The sequence below is a fragment of the Eptesicus fuscus genome, chromosome 4, assembly GCF_027574615.1.
Source record: "Eptesicus fuscus isolate TK198812 chromosome 4, DD_ASM_mEF_20220401, whole genome shotgun sequence".
NCBI classification, from domain to species: Eukaryota; Metazoa; Chordata; class Mammalia; order Chiroptera; family Vespertilionidae; genus Eptesicus; species Eptesicus fuscus.
The window spans coordinates 32,036,560-32,058,805 of NC_072476.1; the positions used below are offsets into that span (position 1 = coordinate 32,036,560).

Genomic DNA, 22,246 nt, shown 5'->3' on the forward strand with positions numbered 1-22,246 from the left:
CGGAATGGAAGCAGCTTCATGAGGCAGAGGAATGCCAGGCAGAGTGCTAGCAAGGCTGCTACTCACAGCCCCATGGTAGGCATTGTTATTTCAGTTTTATTGAGGAGCCTCAGAGAGTAGCTTGCTCAGTAGCACAGACAGTAAGAAGGAGAGTTGGGATTTGAATCCAGTCTGTCAGACTCTTCCATTGTGCCATCTGGATGCTGCTGGGCTGATGCTGATCCTGCCCAGCTCTGGTGCCCACAGGGTTTACAGCCCTACTGGGCATGCTACAATCAGGGTGGTTGGAGTGGACGGTCTGAGTAGGCTGCAACCCTAAATGCATATCTTTTAAGAGGTCCCAGAGTGGGCACAGCTGGGATTGACCTGGAGACCTCTAGCATCCTTATGAGCCCCTTAAGTGTTCACAACTGTGGGACTTTTTGTAAACATTTAAAACCTCTGGTTGGTTCAGCCTGAGGCCCCTCCACCCATTCTTCCTAAGAACTCCACAGGAAGCGACCTGCCACCTCTGGAATAGCAGCTCTGGAGGGAACTTACCAAGGTTGTTGTCAGTCAGCACCTCCTTGACCCTCTTGGTTATACCGTAGGTGTCCAGCTCTGGAGACATGGCTACCAACTCTTGAATGCTGAGGGCCGAGTGTCCAGAGAGAGGCAGTGGGGTGGTGGGCTGGGAGTCGGAAGCAGGCGGGTCGCTGGGTTCTGGTGGTTTGCCATCCTTACTTGTTTCAATGGGGGGACAGGGCTGCTGGACCAGTTCAGTCAAACTCTTCACCGATTCACTCGAGCTCATTGGTGATTCTGGTGCAGGGCTGCAGCTGGCAGAGGTCTTTGGCGTGCTTTCTGTAATTAAAGCACACAGAAAATTGAGGCTGAAACAGCCATCTTTCACCATGTACATCTACTTTCCTTACCTAGGACAGTAAGTAAATGCCCTGTATAAGAAGGATACAGCATGGCAGTCTATGAATCTGCTTTAATTGTCTTATAGTTTTTTGACTGAGAGTAACCACTCATTTTTGGTATTAAAAAAATAAAAAAAATAGCCCGGCCAGTATGGCTCAGTTGGTTGAGCTTCATCCCATGCACCAAGAGGCTGCCGGTTCAATTCCTGGCCAGGGCACATGCCTGGGTTGCAGGCTCAATACCCAGTAGGGGTTGTGCAGGAAGAGGCTGATTGATGTTTCTCTCTCATGGATATTCCTTTTTCTCTCCCTCTTCTTTCCCATCTCTCTAAAATCAATAAACATATATTTAAAAAGAATAATAGCAATAGAAGAAAAACTATAGGTTTAAATAAAAGGTTTCTGACGACTCAGTACAAGGGCCATTCTGTTAAAAAAAATGTCATATTGCCCCGATGGTGTGGCTCAGTGGTTGAGCGTTGATCTATGAACCAGGAGGTTATAGTTTGATTCCCAGTCAGGGCACATGCCCGGGTTGCGGGCTTGATCCCCAGTGAGGGGTGTGCAGAAAGCAGCCAATCAATGATTCTCTCTCATCATTGATGTTTCTATCTCTCCCTTCCTTTCTGAAATAAATAAAAACATTTTAAAAATGTCATATTAATCATGTGCTATCATTGTCATGATTTCTCCCAATGGTTCCCTATCTCTATACATAAAGGCCTACACGACCATTACGACCGAACGGAACGACCAGTTGCTATGATGTGCACTGACCACCAGGGGGCAGATGCTCAATGCAGGAGCTGCCCCCTGGTGGTCAGTGTGCTCCCACAGTGGGAGCGCTGCTCAGCCAGAAGCAGGGCTCATGGCTGGCAGGTGCAGCTGCTGTGGCGGGAGCCTCAGTGGGGCTGGGATGAGCTCCAGCGGAGCTGCGCCTGGCCCCGGCTTGGGCTCCTCCCAGCCGCCTGCCACTTTGGCAGTCCAACATCCCCGTGAGGGGTCCTGGATTGCGAGAGGGCACAGGCCAGGCTGAGGGACCCCACCCGTGCATGAATCCATGCACTGGGCCTCTAGTTTTATATAATAAAAGCCTAATATGCTAAGTGTCCGACTGTTCGTGTGACCATTTGACCAGTTGCTATGACGTGCACTGACCACCAGGGGGAAGACGCTTGACCAGTAGGTTAGCTTGCTGCTGGGGTCCGGCCGATCGGGATTGGGTGAGATGGGCCAGACACGTCCAGGAGCCCCCCTGTGATCCCTCCCCGGCCCCGATTGTGCACTGGTGGGATCCCTTGGCCTGGCCTGCACCATCTCTCAATCCGGGACCCTTTGGGGGATGTTGGAGAACCTGTTTCAGACTGATCCCACAGGCCAGGCCAAGGGACCCCACTGGTGTACAAATCTGTGCACTGGGCCTCTAGTAATTCTATAATTCACAAGTACCTTACCTAGATTATGATTCACATACTAATTTTGTCTATAATTTCCAGAACAAATAAAATGGATATATTATTTTAAATGAGGGCTGCCATGATGTGTGGCCACTACAGTGATGACCCTTGATAAGGAGACCTAAAGCCCTAGCTGGCACTTGGCAGCCCAGGGCTGAGTCTCAGGAACCCAGGCTGGTTCTCACTATAATCCCAGAAGGCTCCAGGCACCCAGACTGGAGAGAAATGACAGAAGAGGAGCACTCCCCCCCGTCCCCCGCCCCCCCCGCTGTTCTCTGTCAAACCGTAGGAGGTGTTTCTGAAAACCAAGCTTTGTGCCACACTGACACGAACACCAGGAGAGATGGGGTCATGCGTTCCTTTCTTGAGGAGGACCTCTGTCTTGTTTTTGCATGTGCCCAATGGGGAGTGCCACCTCGTGCTCTGTGGAGGGTGGTCCCTTCTGGCCTCTCTGTTAGGATCACCCATTAAACCAGGCATCTATTCTAGTTTTAGGATGTCTGGAATAAAGGCTTTGGCCATTTCCTAATTCTATCTAATAAAGAGGGAATATGCTAATTGACCATCATGCCCTCACAAAGATGGCGGTGCACACAGCCAATAAGGAGGGAATATGCTTATTGACTGCCACACCCTCAAAGATGGTGGCGCCCAGTCCCCTCAGCCCCACTGGAGCGGCAGACGTGCGGCACGGCTGGGCCCGCCCTCAGGTGGGTCCGGCTGCTCCATGTGCCTGCCTCTGGTGTCCCCCAGTCCCCTCAGCCCCCCAGGGCCGGCCCGAGGTGCAGGCAAGCCTCGGATGGCGGCTGCGCAGCCAACGCCTGAGGTGCAGGCAAGCCTCGGATGGCGGCTGCCCAGCTGCCCAGGGCTGCCCAAGGCTCAGGTAACCAGGGCCAGCCGAGGCTTGTGCTGCCGGCAGTGGCAGCAGCAGAGGTGTGATGGGGGCATTGCCTTCCCCTGATCGCTGGGTCGCCTCCCACCCCTGAAGGCTCCCGGGTTGCGAGAGGGGGCTGGCTGGGCTGAGGGCCCCCCCCTTCCAGTGCATGAGTTTTCATGTACAGGGCCTCTAGTTTTCAAATATAGAGAAAGACTATGTCCAGGTGGAAAATACAAAGTGACATTGCACTGCTGTCTTATCCACAAGGTAAAATCTGCCTTTGGCTCCGTGTTTTGGCGCTTTCTCTTCCTCTTCCCCCATCCCCACTGAGCATAGCACATGGTGAGACCCCACAGAGCCATGTGGGAGGGGCAAGGCCAGGCATTGTCACGTGGGTGCTATGGCCTCAGAGAGATGATAGCTCATGAGGCCAGGCCACTCAGTGAACGTCAGCACATACAGGTGCCCCCCAAATACTCGCTACCTCACTAAACAAAATATAACACTAAGCAATAAATAAATTACAGTTGATCATATAACTGGAGTATCCTTTGATAGACATATTATATACAGGATAATAACCTATTTTGAACCCAAGAAAATAGAAAATGTATTCTAAATACAAGGGATATTTTGTATAAATATTTAGAAAGATAAAATCCCAAATAAAACAACTGCAATTCAACCAACAAACCCGTTTACTGTCCTAGAATGGTACAGAATTCCACCAGCGCATAAACCTATGTCCTCAACCTGGAAAATCAGGTTAAAAAACAACAATGGTTTATGAAAGATGTAAAAGAGGCAGACATAACGGCAGAAATGGTCCATATAAATCTTTAAGGCAATATGAATCCTACAAATCGGATTTCTTCTCTCTGCTCACCTCCAGGTCATCAGACAACTGGATATAAAACCCAGCAAATGTTATTTTTGTATCTGAAGCAGCAAAGGAATTGTACTGTAAATTTGCCCTGATTCACCCATGCGAGGGACCAATTTGGCAGATCATCCATCTTGCTCACTGTATACTGTCAAGGATGGCATGAATTCCCCACATGATAAACAGATTTCTTCTCAGGTTTGTGTCCTTTAACCCACAGCAAGGTCAAAATCATGGCTGCCTGGCTAACAAACAGCATGGTGCCACTGCCCTAGTGCTCTCCCCATTTTGTTCTGGGTGCTGGCTGAGGCAGAGCTCCCTGAATAACTCAAGCGGCGGTGCATTCCCTTCTCCCAGGCATTCTCCGCAAGCTGTTCACATGCATTTTTTGCCATAAAGAACCCTTAAGAGAACAGAGGCACTCACCACATGTGACCGGCTCGTGGCTACAGACAAAGGCAGACACCCAAGATCAAAACCTCATGTGGGCCTTGAAATGTACTGGGCCATCTTGTGTCTGCACCTCCATTCTGAGTCTGTGTCTAAAATGTAACAGACTACTTGAAGCTGAGTGAGCTTTCTGGGGGACAATTACTCACCAACAGATACACGTGCCCACAGATGCCGGTGCAGGTCACAGAAAGCAGAATCTGGGCCACATTTTTGGATAGGCACAGACAGATTAAAACAGCAAACATCCAGTGGAGATACCAAGGAATCCACATGCCCAGAGCATCACGGAAAGGAAGAGTCATTCTTTAGAAAGCTATTTCTAGTAAGCACACAGCTCCTGAGGCAGGACTGGCACTACAAAACCAAACCCATTAATGAGTTCCCACAGCCCCTGGCAAGGTGGCCAGGCCCCTGGGTCTGGGGAGGACAGGTGCTTGCTCGTCTGACTCACCATCATCACAGACAAGAAACCTAACTCAACAGAAAAGAAGAAATTTTACTTTTTTTCTTTTAAAAAAATTAGCAAATGGACCCCTCTGATTAAAACAATACTTTTTTTTTTTTTTTTTAAATAAGGCTTTGCTTCACAACATGTGCTTAAAAATAATTAAGAAGAAAAACGAGGAATCCTGGGCTTGGAATTAACACACTGAACTTGGGGATGAGAGCTACCTCTACGAGCCAGCTACGTTAACTTGAATAGGATTCTTCACTTCTAGGAACATCCTGGTTTCCGTGACTGAAAAATGCAGACAGCATTGTATTGAGGAACTAGCCTGCCACAGAGTTATTGCTATGAAACACAATCTAAATTTGATGTTAAGAAAAAGAGCAGTTATTAAATGTATTTGTTTACATAAAGGTCCCTTACATTCAATACAAATCACCTCATGATTTATTACTATTTGTTCCACAGTACCTGGCACAAGACTGAGATGCTGGTGGTAGACTCAAAGGCTACATCGTATATGATACCATTTAGATGACATTCTGGAAAAGGTAAAACTACAGGGACAGAAAACAGATCAGTGGTTGCTAGAGGTGAGGGGCAGGAGTTGACTACAAAGGGGCATGAGGGAATTCTGGGGGAAGATGGAATTATTCTATATCTTGGTTGCCAAAATTCTTGTAAGTTATACTTCAATATAAAGTTAGGAAAGAAGTGCTGGTGGAAAGAATAAATGAAGATGTGTCATTCCATCCATTCTTTCACTCATTCCCTAAGTCTATTGAGTTAGGCCTTTGGGAAAATGGCAGTGAATGGGCAAAGGTGGCCCTGCCTTGTTGGAGCTCACACCCATAGAGAAGATGGTCATTAAATAGAAGTAACTATAGGGCATGAATGTCTTGATGGGAGACAGATGGGGGAAGCATACAGCTGTGGCCTAGGGATCAGAGAGACCTACTGGTAGAGTAACATTTCAGGTAGACATCAGGCATGAACAGGAAGCATCCAGGTAAGTCAGGAAGAGTAAGAGCGGCAAAGAAAGAGGTAGATTGTTCTAGACATGTGATTGGTTTGACGCATGAGTTTGGTGCAGCAAGAACACAAGGCAGCTCTCGCCATGTGAGAACACAGGGAAGAGAAGGCCATCTATGAACCAGGAAGCTGACTCATCAGACACAGAACCTACTGGCATCTTGATCTTGACTTCTCAGAGCCTTTGAATTAGGGTCCTGCATTGGGAAGCCAGGGAAAGGTCCTTCACCCCGGCAATGCTTTGCTTCTGGGGACACAAACGGGCAGTAGAATATGTACTGAGGCCTTGTCTGAAAGAGCAAAAAGCTGGAAATAGTGTCTATCACCAGAAGACTCGGTCTCCAGATTGTGGCATACTTATACAATACACTGTGTGCTATAAACAGCAGCGAGAATGTCAGGACTGGGGCCACATGCATCCAAAGCACAGCGGTGAGCCCACAAAGCAAGGTGTGGAACAAAACAGAGCAGCACATTAGCACGCAGGCTGGCCGTTTGCCTGTACTGTATGTTGTGGTGTCTGCCTGGAACATACAAGGGTGTAAAGTCATGCACAGGAACGATAAAGAGTAAGGAGGGATGGACCGTAGCTGACTTCTAGGAGGGATGAACTTTGGGAGGGGGCTTCAGCTCCACCTTTAATGTTTTACTTCTTTTAAAAATATAGGATTGAATTAGAACCAAAGGTAAGGTTAAAGTTGGGTGATGGTGGGTACATGGGCATTCATTACATTATTCTGGAATTTTATGTTTCAAATATTATAGACCTAACATCAAAAAGTCAGAAAGCAAATAAGCTCATGTCACTTCAGTAGAGAATGAACCTGCCAATACCAAGGTTGGGGCAGGAGGTCCTGAGGAGGCTGTAGTGTTGTCTGGACACAGTGGTTGGTGGCCTGGAGGAGGGCAGGGAGTGGAATGGGGAGAGGTATATAGGTTCAAGAGAGGTTAAGGAGGTAGCTTCATCAGGACTTGGGGGCTGAGTGTCTGCAGGGAGAGGGCTGAGGAAGGGGGAGAAAATTTTGTGCTTTCTACATTGGGACCTGCAAAACTGGGTATGTGGGGTGCCATTCTGGGAGAGGCTGCACTGCAGCAGGGGTGTCTTGGGAAGGAAAACATCATTTGTAATAGCAGCTAGTATTTAAGCTAACATTTCCTGTGCACTCACTGTGTGCCAGGCACTGTGTGAAGGCTCATGGGAATGAACTAATTCAATCCTCACTACGTGAGGCAGGCATATCCACTTCCCTCTTTTGACAGACGTAAGATATGTGCCCATAGCTGCACAGCCAGAAACTAGTCAGATGTTCCATTTTCTAAGCATCCCACCTGTACAGTTGGATGGTGCCTGCGCCTGTGTGGCCGTTAGTGGCGGAGTGACTGGACATGGTTTCTCTTCACTCCACATATCAATGTGCATGAGCCTAAAAAACATGATGATGAGCCACAAAAAGCCAATCCACTACTGGGATGAGGAAAGGGAAGCAAAATGCACTTACATACTGTTTTATTCAATTCTCATGTCAGTTCTGAGACAGAAATATAAACCCTGCACTCCAGGCGAGGAGACTGAGGTTCAGAGAGGTAACAGGACTTGGTCCAGGTCACATGGACTTAACCAGATCTGAACTCGGCTGGGAAGCATTCCAGCCTGGTGGTTACCCTGTTGTGGCCTTTGAAGGATCTGAACCAGATCAGGAGAGGAAAGCCTCCATGTTCCTATCCATCCTCTGTCTGCCATTCACTGCAGTACCATGACAGCCTCCTGCCTTCTCTTCGCTCACTCACTCACTCAAACCTTTTTAAAGTACCTACTCTGTGTCATGGACTCTGCTAGGCAGTGAAGATAAATTAGACACAAACCTTGCTTTCAAAGAGTCTGCAGCCTGCAGGACTGGAACAACTGAAAACGGGTAATTTGCATATTTGAAAAGCCCAGCTAATGGTCCACCTATCCAATTTTGACAGCAATAGCAAAGTGTTACATTTAAAAAGTGATCCGTGTGGATTCATTTCTTTTGCAAGGCTTCAAATCTTCCCAAGAGTCGCTTGGTTAGTAAGACACAGGAAGTAGAGACAGTGACTCAAGCCCTCTGAAATACACAAGCCATTCAGAAACTATAAAAGGATTATGAAAAATATTATATTCCAAAAACAGCAGGCAAACAACAGCTGCCTTAAGTTTTCAATAGAAGCCAACTGAAAACACACACCCACCATAATTTTCAGAGGCAAATCTCTCTGCAGTTTATCCGACCCACTGTTTAAATTTCCATACTCAGCCCTCTATCTGCAGTAATAATAACCCAAATTCCATTTAGTGTTCATTTGAGCAGTCAGGATAAAGTCATTTCTTATTATCTCCCCACTGTGTAAAAAACAGCTTGAAGGTAGGAAGTCAGCAAGCATTTTCACCAAAAAAGTAATTATTGTAAGTGACATTTTTACTGCTGGCATGCCATAAGGCGAACTGTGCATTCAGAAGGACAAGTTGCTGAAACAAAATGACAGGGTACTCTGTGACATTCTGACAAGAACCCAAACATTATTTAACTGGCGGCTGGTCTGATGCACCACTTTTCATTATGTCCATAGTTTAGGCTTTGAGCCTGTGCCAAACCAGGAAATTCCAAGTGCCTATAAAGACAGACAAGGATGGAAAGATGGGAGAAAGGATGAAGGCTGGGGCCAGCGAGGGGTTAGAGAACAGAGAGGGGAAGCAGCATGGTCCCGGCCGGGCACATGTAAATGTGAATGAGGGAGGAAATTAAGGACAAGAGGAAAGGAGTGCAGGGAGAGGCAGAGAGAAAGATGGAGCCAGAAGGGACAGGAGACTTGGCAGCTGCAAGTGGCACGATAGTGCCAGGAAGTGCAGAAGGTTCTGAGTGCCCGGTGCTGGCGACCTCTGTCCAATAGGAGCCCCGGTGGCCTGGAAGGACCTTGCCCAGCGTGAGGGCCTTTCCAGCTGACAGTGCTGACAGCTTCAAAGGCCACAACAGGGTAACCACCAGGCTGGAATGCTTCCCAGCCGAGTTCAGATGTAGAGACTGAGATGGAGACACTAACCCTGAGCCGAAGGGCGGGGACTTGATCGCAGGCCCCCACGGTTCTTCTCTGAAGAGACCCACCATCGAAGCTAAACAGTCTCTTTAAAATAATGAGGTTCTCTGCTTTAAAGGTGGAAAGCCACCTAATTTAGTCACAAACTGGCCAGGTCTGTGCCACCCTGGATTGCAAGACCCTCTCACTGACAAGTTCCGACATCTCTGAACACCAGACCTTTCCTTGGTGGCAGTGGCAGCCTGAACCCTGCTTCTGGGGCTCTCAGCTGACACTCACGGCCACCCTACTTCTACAGTCACATATCTTCGTTAGACACAGCCAATATAAAAACATGGAGGTTTCTGCTTTTGCATATGAGTGGTTTTTGACTGATTAGCAGGAATTTGAAACAAAATACCTGGATACTTTAATAGATGTCACAGACATACAGGAGCCTTCCACATCCCTCCACAGGGGAGAGAAGCAGAAGTAATCTGACAACATAGTAAGGTCTATCAGAAGCCCCCACAGTGCCACACGACAAAACAGCCTCCTTCCCAGGGCCTGCACCTCCTTCCCAGGGCCTGCACCTGATGCCTCGGGGAGCGAAGGGAGGGGCCTCACTGCCTCAGGTCCCACTTCCGTGGGCTCCAGGGGGTTGGGGAGAGGCTCCTCAACCTCAGGGAAAGGTCCATTCCCAAATGACACCAAACATCAGCGCACACCCCTCCCCACACCCAGGCTGGAGCCACCCCTTCTTGCCGCCTGGGGTTGGCAATACTCTTGGCCTTCAGTCAGCCTGGGCATTGCTGTAAATCACCAAAATTCTCACCAATGCTACCAAATCACCCCCGCCCCCCCAATAGCAGAAAAGAGTAACCTAAGAAAGGCCTGGAGGGAAGACCTGGGAGGAGCCAGAGGGGCTGGTAGGACCCTCTATTGTCCCAGGAAGGGTAGCCATCCCTTCTACTTTCTTCTATAAAAGGGAAGAGCAATGATTTATCTCCTGCACACATCCTAGCCCCCTACCAGGGCTGAAGTAAGGCTAGGTAAGATGAGACAAAGCCCTTGGCACACAGGTGCTGGTGTGAACAACACATTTTTAAAAGTCTGCCTAAGGAACTCTTCTTCCGAAAAGACAATACTGCTGGGAAAATGGAAGGCAGCAGGAAGGAAGGAAGACCAAATATGAGATGGACTGACTTCACAAAAGAAGCCCTGGGCATGTGTCTACTGGAGTTGAGCAGGGCTGCTCAGGACAGGACACTGTGCACATCACTCATTCAGTGTCTCCTGCAGTCGGAGCCAACTCAATGGCACGTAACACACAAGGAACTCTTACAGTGACACAGAAGCCAACATATTTTACTAACAGAAAACCTGTTTAATAAATGCAAGGTTTCTATTTAACTCATGCCATTTATAGCTTATCCCCCTAAACTTGACTTCTAAGCCGCTTGAAGATAGGGCCTGTGTCTTTCATTCAAAAAGGGACCCTCTAAGTGCTGAGGGTCAGACAGTGGTGGACCAGGCAGATATCATCAAGCAAGTTACTGTTACAAAGACCCTGCGACGAGGGCTAGGCCAGGGATGTACGGGGTAGTGTGTGCTCACACACTGTGGCATTGAAGGATGAGGCTGGGGTTGGGCATGGAGGTGTGCCAAGGCCTGAAGTGGGGGGAAAGAAGAGACGGGGGCTGGCCACACACTAAGGAGGTGGGACTTTAGCCCTAGGGAACGGGCTGTGGTAGGGGAGTGGCCCAGCTGGACATACGATCTGGAAATAGGGTTTTACCTGTAGTATTGTAGATAAAAAAATGACTGGAGGCTTGATCTAGGGCTGGGGCTATGGAAATTGAAAAAAGAAAAATCTGACAGTGTATGTGTATTTTGCGGGGAGGGGGGAGGTGTAAGAGGGAAAGAAAATGGAGGTGGGCTGCTTGGGGACAGGGGAGCTTGCATGAGTCCAGGAATGCCAGAGGGAGAGCTGTTCTGGAGAGACAGGCTGAACTCAATTTTTGGGTATTTCATTGGAGGGGGTGATGAATACATGGGTCCTGCGGGAGGTCTGAACACCAAGGGAGGACCCTGGACCAGCTGTCCTTGGCTGGTCACACTGGCCTGGTGTGCAGAACAGGGGTGCAGGAGATGCTGGCCGCTGAGTGTTGTTGCAAAGTCACTCAGAGATCTACAGACACTCGGCAACTGCCATCATAAACCATCGTGTGCCACCTGGTGCTTCTCTCACTCAGGATTATTTTCCATTTACCTGTTTTCTCCCCAAACTGGGAAAGTACACGGGGGAGAAAGTGATCTTAGCAAATCTGCGCTGACTTCAGAGTCACCTCGCGATGCTGCCGGGGTGCAGTGGTCCTGTGGCTGCACCTCGGGCCTGAGCTGAGCGGGAACTGGCCCGTGGGGTGGGGCCCTGCAGGGATTCAGGATGTAAATTTGCCCCCGCCCCCGAGGCTTCGTTATTTTTCTTGTGTATCTTTTATAGGCTCTTATGGAAAAGGAGAGTTTGGGAACATTCAAAATTAAGTTACAATTCAACTCCCGCCGTGAACGGAGTCTGGCAAGGCCGCAGAAGTGACCCAGGGTGACAGCCAGTCCTGCTTCAGGAGCACATAGCTCACCCCATTCCGAGCTTTTCTACAGATCCGGAGTGATTTAGAAATAATACTTTCAAATTACTTTCGATAACCTTATTACCGAACCAGCTGTGTGTATGAACACTTAGCAATGCGTCCCTGTGCATTCAGAGAAAATGTATGTCATACAAAGTCTAAATATATATTACCGAGATGGGGAAAAACAAACCCTCTAGTTAAATTGCTTTGCTGTAATCAAAGATTAATCACGTGTGAGTGTGTGCCTGTGTGCGGGCTCATGTATGTGCCCTCTCTTTTTCTTCAGGGTGCCTTTCTGGCTTTGGGCAAACCTGCCTATTCTTCACCAACAGTTACACTCTCTGGCAGGCAGCTTGCACTTCCATTCTAATAGCAGAATACATTTTCCCAGATTTCTAAGAGCTGGAGGAGCTAAGGGGTGGTTTTCCTTCTGAGCCTTCTAGGTCTGCCGCTCAGAAACCCTCAAAATCACGGCAGCCAGCAGGCTTCAAAGTGCCATCTGTGCAGAGGCTCCAGCACCGGCCCCCAGAGCAGCCTATCTCCTCTCAGTAACAAGCCAGGCAGCCTGGCGTGCGGGTGATGATGTCTGGGCTGTGATGGAATGTTCCTTGGAGAATCCATGGCTGACTACAGCTGAGGCGGGCTGCTTCCCGGCGTCCCAACAATAGGTAGGTGAGGGAACTTATCTGGCCCCACAAGGGCCCAGGCGGTGCAGAGCAGAACCAAGTGACGTTCTGTCGTCTGCGAAGGTATCAGAAAAGCTATTAAGATACATTATTTTACACATCCTCCCAGTCTCTCCATACTGCTTTACTTAATTTGTGATGAAATTGTTGAGAAAGGGTACTTAATGTAGGACAGTCAGTAAAAGTAATTTATCATCTTCCCGCTTCAGTGCTCACGTTATCAGCGAACTCATTTTCTGCATTCATCATGCAATCAGCCTATTATTTGCATATTAATCAGGCAGTGGACCATGAAAGAACTGCATCCCAGCCAAATGCTGCACTATCTCAGGAGAAACACTCAGTAATTATCATACATCAGTGTTATGATGTGGTAATTGATTATAACATCTTTCTGCTGCCCCTGGGGAGCCCCTCTGCTACCCCAGCTCCAGGCACTCTGGACAGACTGTTCTTTTCCTCCCCAAGTCAGAGGAGCCACTGCTCTCTCTGTGTGCCATTTCCGAGGAGTGCTGATCCTCTCTCCCAATTTCGTGAGGTATTTAAACCATGGGGAACAAAACGGAGGTAACTCAGGAATGAGAGGGTCTAGCCGGAGGAAGGCATGTCCCTCTGGACTCTGAGTGTCCTCTGTCCTCAGCCCTTTGGGTCTGGAGGTGCTGCTCTGGCTTCTGGTAAGTTCCCTTAGGGAATGAAATGCTACAACTTCAGTCTCTCCTCATGAAGTTGGTACAAAGGCAGTTTGGCTGCTTTATTTAGGTGCCAAATGACAGACTAATTTTGGCCCTCTTGTAAAGGACAAACGCAACATCTGCCAATTCAGACTCTGGCTATATTTAGGAATCCAGTTCCAAAGGGAAGAACGAAACAAAATCAAGATGAAGTCAGCGAGGGAGCCTCCTGGCTGCTCTGATCTATCCGGGCCCTCCTCACTCCTCAAGAGGAGTCTGAGTGTGGCCCCAGGGCCAGTCCGTAAGGGGCTGAAGCCACAGAGAGGGGGAGGACATGACAGCTCAAGGGCAAGGCAATCCTTTGGTAGAGAAAGGCCTCAGGCCACTGTGTGTTTTTTCTGGAATTTAGGTGGGAAGGGGTTTCCAAGCATCACAGGCCACATGAATTAAATACTTTCTGTTGCAAAACTTGATAGTCTGACTCTGCCAGTGATTTGTGCTAGGTTCTCTCCCCTTCTCCTGCTGATTCCCCAGAAGACACACCAGGATACATCCCAGGGTAACTGAGGTATCTGACTTTCTATTCATTTTTGGTTTTGTCTTAGATTTGATTTTTGATATTTGTCCATTTGTAATTTAAACCCAATTTTGTTCCTGTTTTGCAACATGGCCTTGACTTCTGAGTTTAGCTCCCATCGTGGAGGGATCAAGTCCTTAGGGCTGAGTGACAGCCTGCCTGAACTGGGCGCCCTGCGACATCTCTAGGGCAGAGAGGCCGTTGGTCTCAGGGCCACGTGTGCTTCTTCTACCTCCTTCCTGACTGGGGGCAGAATGCCTCTCATCCCTGGGCCCTGGCCAGAGCCTTGGTTTTCTCAATCCAGAAGACAGGGGAAATCATGTCCATGATTAAGGATTAAAGCCATTAGCATTGTGCAGGGCACACAAATGATGCAAATACGCCAGTTTCCCCATTTTATTCCAATTACTTTTCTAAAGTTACCTGAGGATTTTTAGGCATTTAAGCTTCTTCATCCTTCCCTAGAACCAAACCACTGAAAACTGAAGTCCTCATTTGCTCCTATGACCTATTTTTGCCTCTCGTACTCAATGAGCAATGTACTGTGAATTCGATTTTCCAAAGAAAGTCTACAAGGGAGAGAAAGGAGATGTGTCTAGAGACCTGTGATGAGGGCCTGCTGGGGCTTCCTCCAAAAAGGGAGTTAGGACATGCCAGCACGGAAAATTCAGGCAAAGCAACTGAGAGAACTTGATAGGGAAGGTTCTGCCACTCACCCATGCTAAGAGTCACCCTACGTCCAGACAAGAAGGCCTGGTTCAGCACTGGTTTGCCCCAAATGGTCTGTGTGATGACCTGCAGTCTTACTCTTAAAGCTCAAGATTTTGGGCCATCTTCAAGGAATGGTAGACGGAGGGACAATGTCGAAAGATGGATGGCACTTCAGGGAAACCAAGAATCGAAGAGCTGCATGTAGGTCCTCCTTCAGTGGACCCTGGTGCTGGCTGCCACCCAGCAATGTTCACACTTGATAATTTCCACCCAAGGAATGAGTGGCTGGACTTCTTTTCTGTTTCAAAGTCAGAGGCCTGACATTTCCTGTGTGCAGATATATTATTCTACAGCTATCTGTGCACACAGACAACATATAATGGCAGTGGCTGCAGTGGCAGCTGCTGTTCTGGAGGCTTTTTTACACAAACTCACTTAAACCTCCCAACAGTCTCAGGCATAGGTACTTTATTTTTCCTATTTTACAGAAGAGGTCAAGTCACTTGCACAAAGCCACACAGTCATCAGTGGCAGAGGCAGGGTGAGCCCTCTGCCGTGTGCTCTGAGCCTGCTGGCAAACTGCTGCTTACGTGTGCTGGCTACTGCAAGTTTATGTTTTGCTGTAGAAATCAATCTAAACACCTCTCACTAGTAATTGGTTAAATAAAATATGATATATCCCTATATAGAAATTCCCTACAGCTGTAAAAAGAGGGAACTTTATGTACTAACCTAGTAGTCTCCACCATGTATCGTTAGATGAGAAAGCAAAGCCCAGTGCCTGAGTCCTGCCCTTCTGAGGGGAAAATATACCTAACACATGGGTTCTCTGCAGGAAACTGAGAACATGATCACGTCTGGGGAGGGCATCTGGGGCTGGGGGATGAGGGAGGGTGACTTAGTTTTTAAAAAGGTGGAAGCCCTTTTAAATCTTAAATTTTGTAAAAATGGTGCACTTTACTTATTCACACCTGCCCCCCCCCCACCCCCAATAATAGGAAAAACATTGAAATAAATCTCTTATTTTAACTCTCTCCTCCTTTTTTGGAGAGGCACGGCGACAAATCCCACTCTTGGAGCAGATAACTCTGGGGGCTAATTTATGCTGGAGCAGCCTTTCCCAGGGACATGTGCTGCTTTGAGATGAAACCGAGTTGCCCTCTCGCTCAGTGGCCACCCGGGCATGCCTGGCGGGGTCTGCAGGTGCACTGCGCTCTAGGGGAGGACAGGCTGGGCGGGTGGGCTCGGCTTGTCCCACCCCTGTGTTACAGGCGTGGAAGGGTCTCCACAGTCCCTCTGCCCTCCCGTGTTAATGTTGCAGGGCGGCCGTTTCAGGATCACATGACCAGTCCCCACTGTGAATCCACCAAATGCTGGGGATGGCTGGGAGAGCTGACAAAGCAGCGTCCACACACAGGGAATACAGGGAGGTCGTCATGACCAATCACCTTTCAAAGGAACTGTGAGAAGTGCATCCTCCTCTCCTGCAGCTTGCAGGCGGGTGGGGGCTGCCCCTGCGCTGCCTCACCCTCCTCTGAGGCTGCTCGTAGGGGCGCTGAGCTGCACAGCCTGCCTCTCATCGCTCTTGAAGAGTTAGCGGCAGACAACCAAACCCCTTTTTACCTTAGCTCAGTGGAGATAAGGTCAAAATCACTTCAAAGGCATTGGTGAGAAATAAATACAGAGTACAGTTTCCTAGACCATTTTGGCAGGCACGGGGGAGACGCCTCCCTGATGGCAGAGCAAGACACCACACAGCACCCAAGGTGAGTAAGGACCTCCTAGACCCAGGGGGATGTGCTCTAACCCCTGCCTCAGCCGAAGGTTCCAGGGCACATTCTCCTCTGCATCCCTCCCCCGCTCTGAACAGGGTCTTTCTCTCCATGGGGCTGAAGGACCTGCCCTGTGAGCGCTGGGCCATCACAGCCCACTGACTGGTATGCGTCTTTCCCCATGTGATATCTTTGCTTCTCTACGAAGGTTTTCTGAGCCTCACAAGCCCTACCCTGCAGCACTAGACAATTTCTCTTTGAACTGTCCAGCTTGCCTGGGGCATATTCAGCAGCTGTTGGTACCACCTCCTGTGCCAGGCAGAGCTCACACTCCACACTGGAGGCCATGCTGCTGCTGTTGTCTTGAGACACTTGCCTGCCTGATTGTGGAGATCAAGCAGAGGAAGCTCTTTCCCTGGACACAAATCTGGCCCTTGGTGGTCCACCTGCTAAGGTCTTAGGCAAGGGGTTTCACCTCTGAACTCCAAACACCCTTTTCAGCCTCTAGCTTCTGTCCTGTCTTCTTCAGAATGGGACTGGTGAGAACCCTGGTGAGCTGTGCCACCAATCACTGGCCAAGGCTCACCTCCTCTCAAGAAAGAGCCACCACAGGGGAAAGGAGCCACCACTGGGGTGATATGTGGTTTTGGGTGAGCCAATGCCACCAAAGGGGCAGGCCAAAAAGGTTACCTTCAAAGAGCAAAGACCCTCCCTTCTATCCCGTGATGTACACCTTTCTTATTATACAAGCCTTAGGGCAGCAATAGCAACAGTATTCTCCATCAAGAAAAGACAAATTTACCCACAATCCATTTTCCTACTATCACTTTAAAAGAAAAATATAGGGCCTCTGAATTAGGGGTCTCTAATGCTTTCATCTTTTTCAAAAGTTTCCTTTTCGATGAGCAGAGCTCTCCACCTAGAATGTTCTCCTCTCTGACTCCTTCGCCCTTCACGACCCACTGCCCTCCCCTGGGCTCCCTCAGCGCCACGGGGCCCACTGCACACCTGCAGCTATAAATAACCGGTAACAGACAACAGGAAGGTAGGTTGTGTCTGAATCCAGAAACCTGTCTTTCTGACCTCAGAGTAGAAAATTCCCTTATTATGGCACTCTTGATTAAAAAGAAAAGAAAAGAAAAAAGTCCTAATGCAGGTTACAACCAAGAAAGAAAGAAATGAATGGGCACTTAGTTCTCTTGGCCACCATACCCAGTGGGTATAGAAGGCTGAACCCCCAGCCAAATGACCCGTAGTGGCCACCTGCGTCGGGAGGGGCACTTTCTAGTTTACATGTACTTACCAGAATTTTTTCTGCTTTTTGTTCTGTTGTCTATGGTTATGTACAAGTTAGTTATAGTCAAGCCTTTTCTGCTATTCAAAATAAATAAGGGTCAGAATAATTCTTTTTGGAGAGAACCAACAGTTACTTTGACTGATGTGTTCTGATGAAAAAGAAGAGAGAAAAAAAAAAAATCAAATCAAACTAAGGCAGTGAATGGGGTTCTGCCTGCTTTAGAAAGTGCCATGGATTTTCTGGGGGTGCAACTAGCCCCTCCTCTTCCTATTACTGCCTCCAAATGCCCCACCATGATTTAATCATTAAAATTGAGGAACTGATTGCTTATTCAAGGAAGCTGCATCAAATCCTACTGCCGAGTTCAAAGCACTAAAATCCTGGGCATATTTTCCTGGTCATCTCATGGGCACAAAGCAAGAGACAGTGCATATTAAAAGGACCTGTCCCTAACAAGGGGTTGTGGCCAGTAAATCTGGCCGTGGAAGGCCATGTACAGCACACGGTCATCACGTCAGGGAGGGGGGTACACATGGGACCACCCACGTTAGAGACGGACTGCAGCAGCTGTCTTCTCAAGAGGCAACTGATATTCTGCTGACAGAAAATAACAACACGGAGCCACAGAATTCGCCACGGGCAGGGAAGACTTGGAACCCGCAGTTCCTGACTGACACGCTGGGAAAAAGCCGGATATTTTGTGATTAATCTGAGGAGAACGGGCCATCCTTTTGCTTGTACAGCTTGCAATAATCCATCTGAAGCTGGGGTGGATGATTGTTAGCTACAACGCTGAAACACTCCCATATTAAAAAGTTATAAAGCCAAATACACTGGGCAACAATCCTCTATCAGATTTCTGTATGTAATGACTAAGGTGGCATCCAGGAAAATCCGTTCCTCCTCCCACCCCTCCTCCCCTTTAGAGTTGTCTTCTTTCTTCTTCTTCCCTAGGGGCAAAAAGATTAATCACACCAAGAGACTGTGACTATGAAGAGCTTTAGGGAATAAAAAAGAAAAAAAATCCAATGGTTTACTACATCATATCTACCTATCTATGTACCTACCTACAAAGACACCCCTTCCTCCCCCCCCCCCCCCCTTCATTACAGCTCAAGGCTTTCTTCCCTTTAAACGCACTGCTAACTGGTAAGCAATAACTGCACGCCACAGGCAGAGAACACGGTCTTGCTAGGCCCCTCTCTCTCCTTCTACATAAGTGTTCCTCCCTTCTGCCCTGCCCCCTGCATTGCTATTGCTAAATCGGGAGACTTAGAGAACCAATTCCAAGGGACTACCTGCAATTCTACCTTCAAATAGGTTTACCATATTAGATCAGAATCCCTGTATATAACCACTGCCCCCCCCGACCTTCCCATGACACTGGACATGGGGGATTTGAAAGAAGACAATACAAAACTGTTTGTAGAAAACTAGACTACCAGGAAATATATGAACAGGTAACTCATGATTGGCATGAACAGGTAACTCATGATTGGCATAGAACCCTCTGCACTCTTTACTCTTCAAGGCCTCAACAGCTTCAACAAAAAGCATAGGTTACTAGCTGAAAATGGCACATCAACTTCCCTTATTGCCCAAGGCTATCACCCCAACGCTCAGATCATCAAAGGAGCTTTCAGAAATGGTTATAACCACCAAGAGGAAACAAATGATGCAGTCATTGTTTCTCTCTCCTTATCATAAACTGATTAGCAAGTTTGACATACAAATCATTAAGGAAAATAGAGATGCTGAGAGGCAACAGAGTTGGACAGAAAGAGGCAGACAGGAATTCTTTAGTGAGGAAAACAGATTCCTATGTCAGCAGTTTCCTGTTTAGATGAGTGAGGCCATTCCACTCCTGGGGCACCCTATCACCATGGTAACTAAGCACAGAGCCACGCATTAGGTCCACACCATCTTGGCAATAAAACTATAGCTCTTACTGAAGGGCTATGAACAGAAGGCAAGTCTTCCAAAGTCCTGCACCTGGGAGGCTAACCTGACCTCCAGGCTAGTTTGGCAGCCTGAATTCTCACCAATATTCAGGTATAAACCAACTCAGGGTTGGAATTACCTTCCTGGAGCCAAGCTGCCCTGGGGTAGAGACCTCATGGAGCCACCACCAAGGCAGAGCATCCTTCTGGGTCTGGAGTCTCTTGGAAGGATTCTGAGGTAGCCATGGTGAGAACAGGGACTCAGAATTCTGGAGAAATAGGCCTCACTCCCCTGTTCTGGGGGAGCAATGTTGAATGTTTCCTCAGAGACACTGCTCTTTTAAGCTGTCAAGAAGATTCTGGAGTCTTCTATAGGCATTCATCCCAATGATTTCCATCATTGTAATTCTGTTTTTTGAATCTAAATGCCACATATACTGAAAAGCACAACTACTTTAATTCTTTGAAACAATCTTAAAGAATAACACTGATAGTAAAGAACTTTCAAACAAGGAAAACTACCAGCCACAATCCTGCCACTGTACAAAGATCTTTCTTCCAATTTTGAAGCACTTTCTAGCTTTCTTGATCTAGAAAAGTATTTTTGCATAGCTACCATGATACTTGAAAGTTTGTATTTTCCTAGGATATGAGAAATATTTTTCCACATTTCTCCAGTCATCACCATCACTGTTTGTATGGATGGCTTCCCTACTGCTGACCGACCATGGGTGCACTGGGTAAGGGATCTGCATCCATTTCCTGTCTTACTGAGATGACACAGGGAGAGGCCCGCCTGCCACTTCTTTACAGAAGCCACTGGGAAGTTCTATGATGCTTACTTTTATCAAGAGGCTCACTGCCTCCCCCTTCCTCCCTCTTCCAATCTGCAGACTCCCCAAGAGTTTTATATCACTTTATTTTATAAAGTAATTTGATAGCTTACAAACATCATTTACATTCCTCTTAGGAGCCCTGTGTGTTTTCCTACGTTGGGAATGTGACTGCTGTATGAATGATCCAGCACGGTAGTGATTACCTGCTATACAACAAAAAGCACAAAGCCATTCTTCCAAGATTTGTTCGGACACAGAGAAGGTTTTGGCATCGATCATAACCGACTTGGAACTGCAGGAGATTTCCTGTTTTATTTAGGAACAAGGGGGTTTGATCTAAGAAATGTTAATCACATTCTGCCAAGTTCAGTCCTGACACTGATGGGGTAGCAAAAGCTCTGGAGAGTTTAAGAGGAGGCCAACTTTCTGTTAGAGCAAGAGGCAAGGCTGATTTTCCATGCAAACGTCCGCAAACTCTAGCACAAACAACTATGCCCATTATTTCCCCTGGTGAATGTTGAATGTGAGCCAGTACTGCCTAAGTTCTCCAGTACTGGGCCAGCCCAGAAATGAAGGGAGAGGAAGGTCTACCTGATCCTTCTTCAGATGGACAACCACTCCATTTAGATAACCAGCCAAGAAGCCTACAGCTCGGGCAAGACAAGACGCAGCCTTCCAACCTCCATTTTGGTCAAAATCAGATGGGATACCTAAAACAAACAAAAAACCCAACCGGGAACTTCGCTGCAACCTACGCGCTCGGGCTGCATCTGTGTGTGGGTTTGGCATCTTGTAGTGGTAGCGGCCGCTGCCGCCCAGCTGTTCCCTCACTACACATGTTTTCCCTCGTAAAACTTCCAGCAGGCTGGCGGGCTTCACGCTCCTCACTTAGCTTTGTTTGTGTTTTCAATGAATCAATGGGATATGGAGACTAATCAAGATGTTTAGAAAAATAAAGAAAGGAAAAAAGAACAGCTCGTGATGCTGGCTGTTCCTGAAAGCTGGGTGAGAAAAGCTGCGCAGGAAGGACCCGGAAGGGGGTCTAGGAGCATGGGCACGTGGACCAGTCCTCGGGTGCACAGCAGAGGTGCCACCTCAAGGACCTTACAGATCTCAGATGCCATCTCTGCCCGTATCCCAGGCCCTCCATCACCTGCTCCCAGGCTGGATCCTTGGCCTCAGCCCCACTCTGCTGTGTCGCTGGCTCTCTATCCAGTCACACTCTGAACTGCGACTCTTCCTGCCTTCATTTTCCTCTTGTTTGAAGGCAGCCTAGAATCTTCCAGAGGAACTTGACTGCCCTTTACCATGACCCCACTGGGAGCGATGCATGCCCATTCCTTGTGCCCTCCTATCAATGGAAGTCCCAAGCACAGAATCTGTCCTGACTTGAACCGCAGCCCCCAGCCATGAACACAAGGCTTTACACCTAGAAACAGACAGACTGATGAGAGAATGCGGCGAGGAGCAAGAAAAGGCTGCAGGAACTCTGCACTCAGCTGCCAACCCCCTCTCTCCCCCTCAGAAACTACAACCACGAGGACACAGTTTGCCAACAGCCTACCATGTTTTCAGCTCCCATACCAGAATGAGGGGCCCTCTGAGCCTCCCTGTTTCAGACCAGAGGACAGGAAAACATGTGGCAGGGAAAGATTTCATACAAAACAAGAGGAATCAGCTAGTTACCTGAGCTCACACAGCCCTGCTGCAGAGGGTCCTGTAGTGACGTCACAGAATGGAGGACTAAATAAGAAAAAGGAATACAATTAAATGAGGAAAAAAGTCCAGTGGTTTAAAGCTTTCCAATGAACTGAGTTTAGCAGAGGGGGGACAGCATGAAGTCTCAAAGGCCTAAGGGAGGGTTCCCCACTCCTTATGGGCAGAGGCCAGAATGCAGGGTCCACACAGGCAGGCCAAGTGCTGCTGGTAGAAGGTAGGACCCTGGCTGGGGAACAGGTGGAGGCTGTCGCCCATCACAGCTTTCACCTCCGTGCCTTTGGCTGATCTTTCCTGATTCCCTGATTTAGCT

The 22,246-nt window shown here is 48.2% G+C and overlaps 1 protein-coding gene across 7 annotated transcripts in view; it reads right to left on the minus strand.

Annotated features, from left to right (window-relative positions):
• Positions 1-22,246, minus strand: part of CUX1 (cut like homeobox 1) — a 355,467-nt gene that overhangs the window by 39,275 nt on the left and 293,946 nt on the right. Inside the window, exons 20-21 of one of the 7 annotated variants that reach the window (XM_054714872.1) lie at positions 21,904-21,960; positions 541-843 (exon numbers count right to left, since the gene is read on the minus strand). The exons of the other annotated variants lie outside the window; for them this stretch is intronic. Of the exons in view, the coding sequence (XP_054570847.1) occupies positions 541-843; positions 21,904-21,960 (360 nt within the window). The remainder of the gene's footprint in view (positions 1-540; positions 844-21,903; positions 21,961-22,246) is intronic. 7 annotated transcript variants of the gene reach the window in all.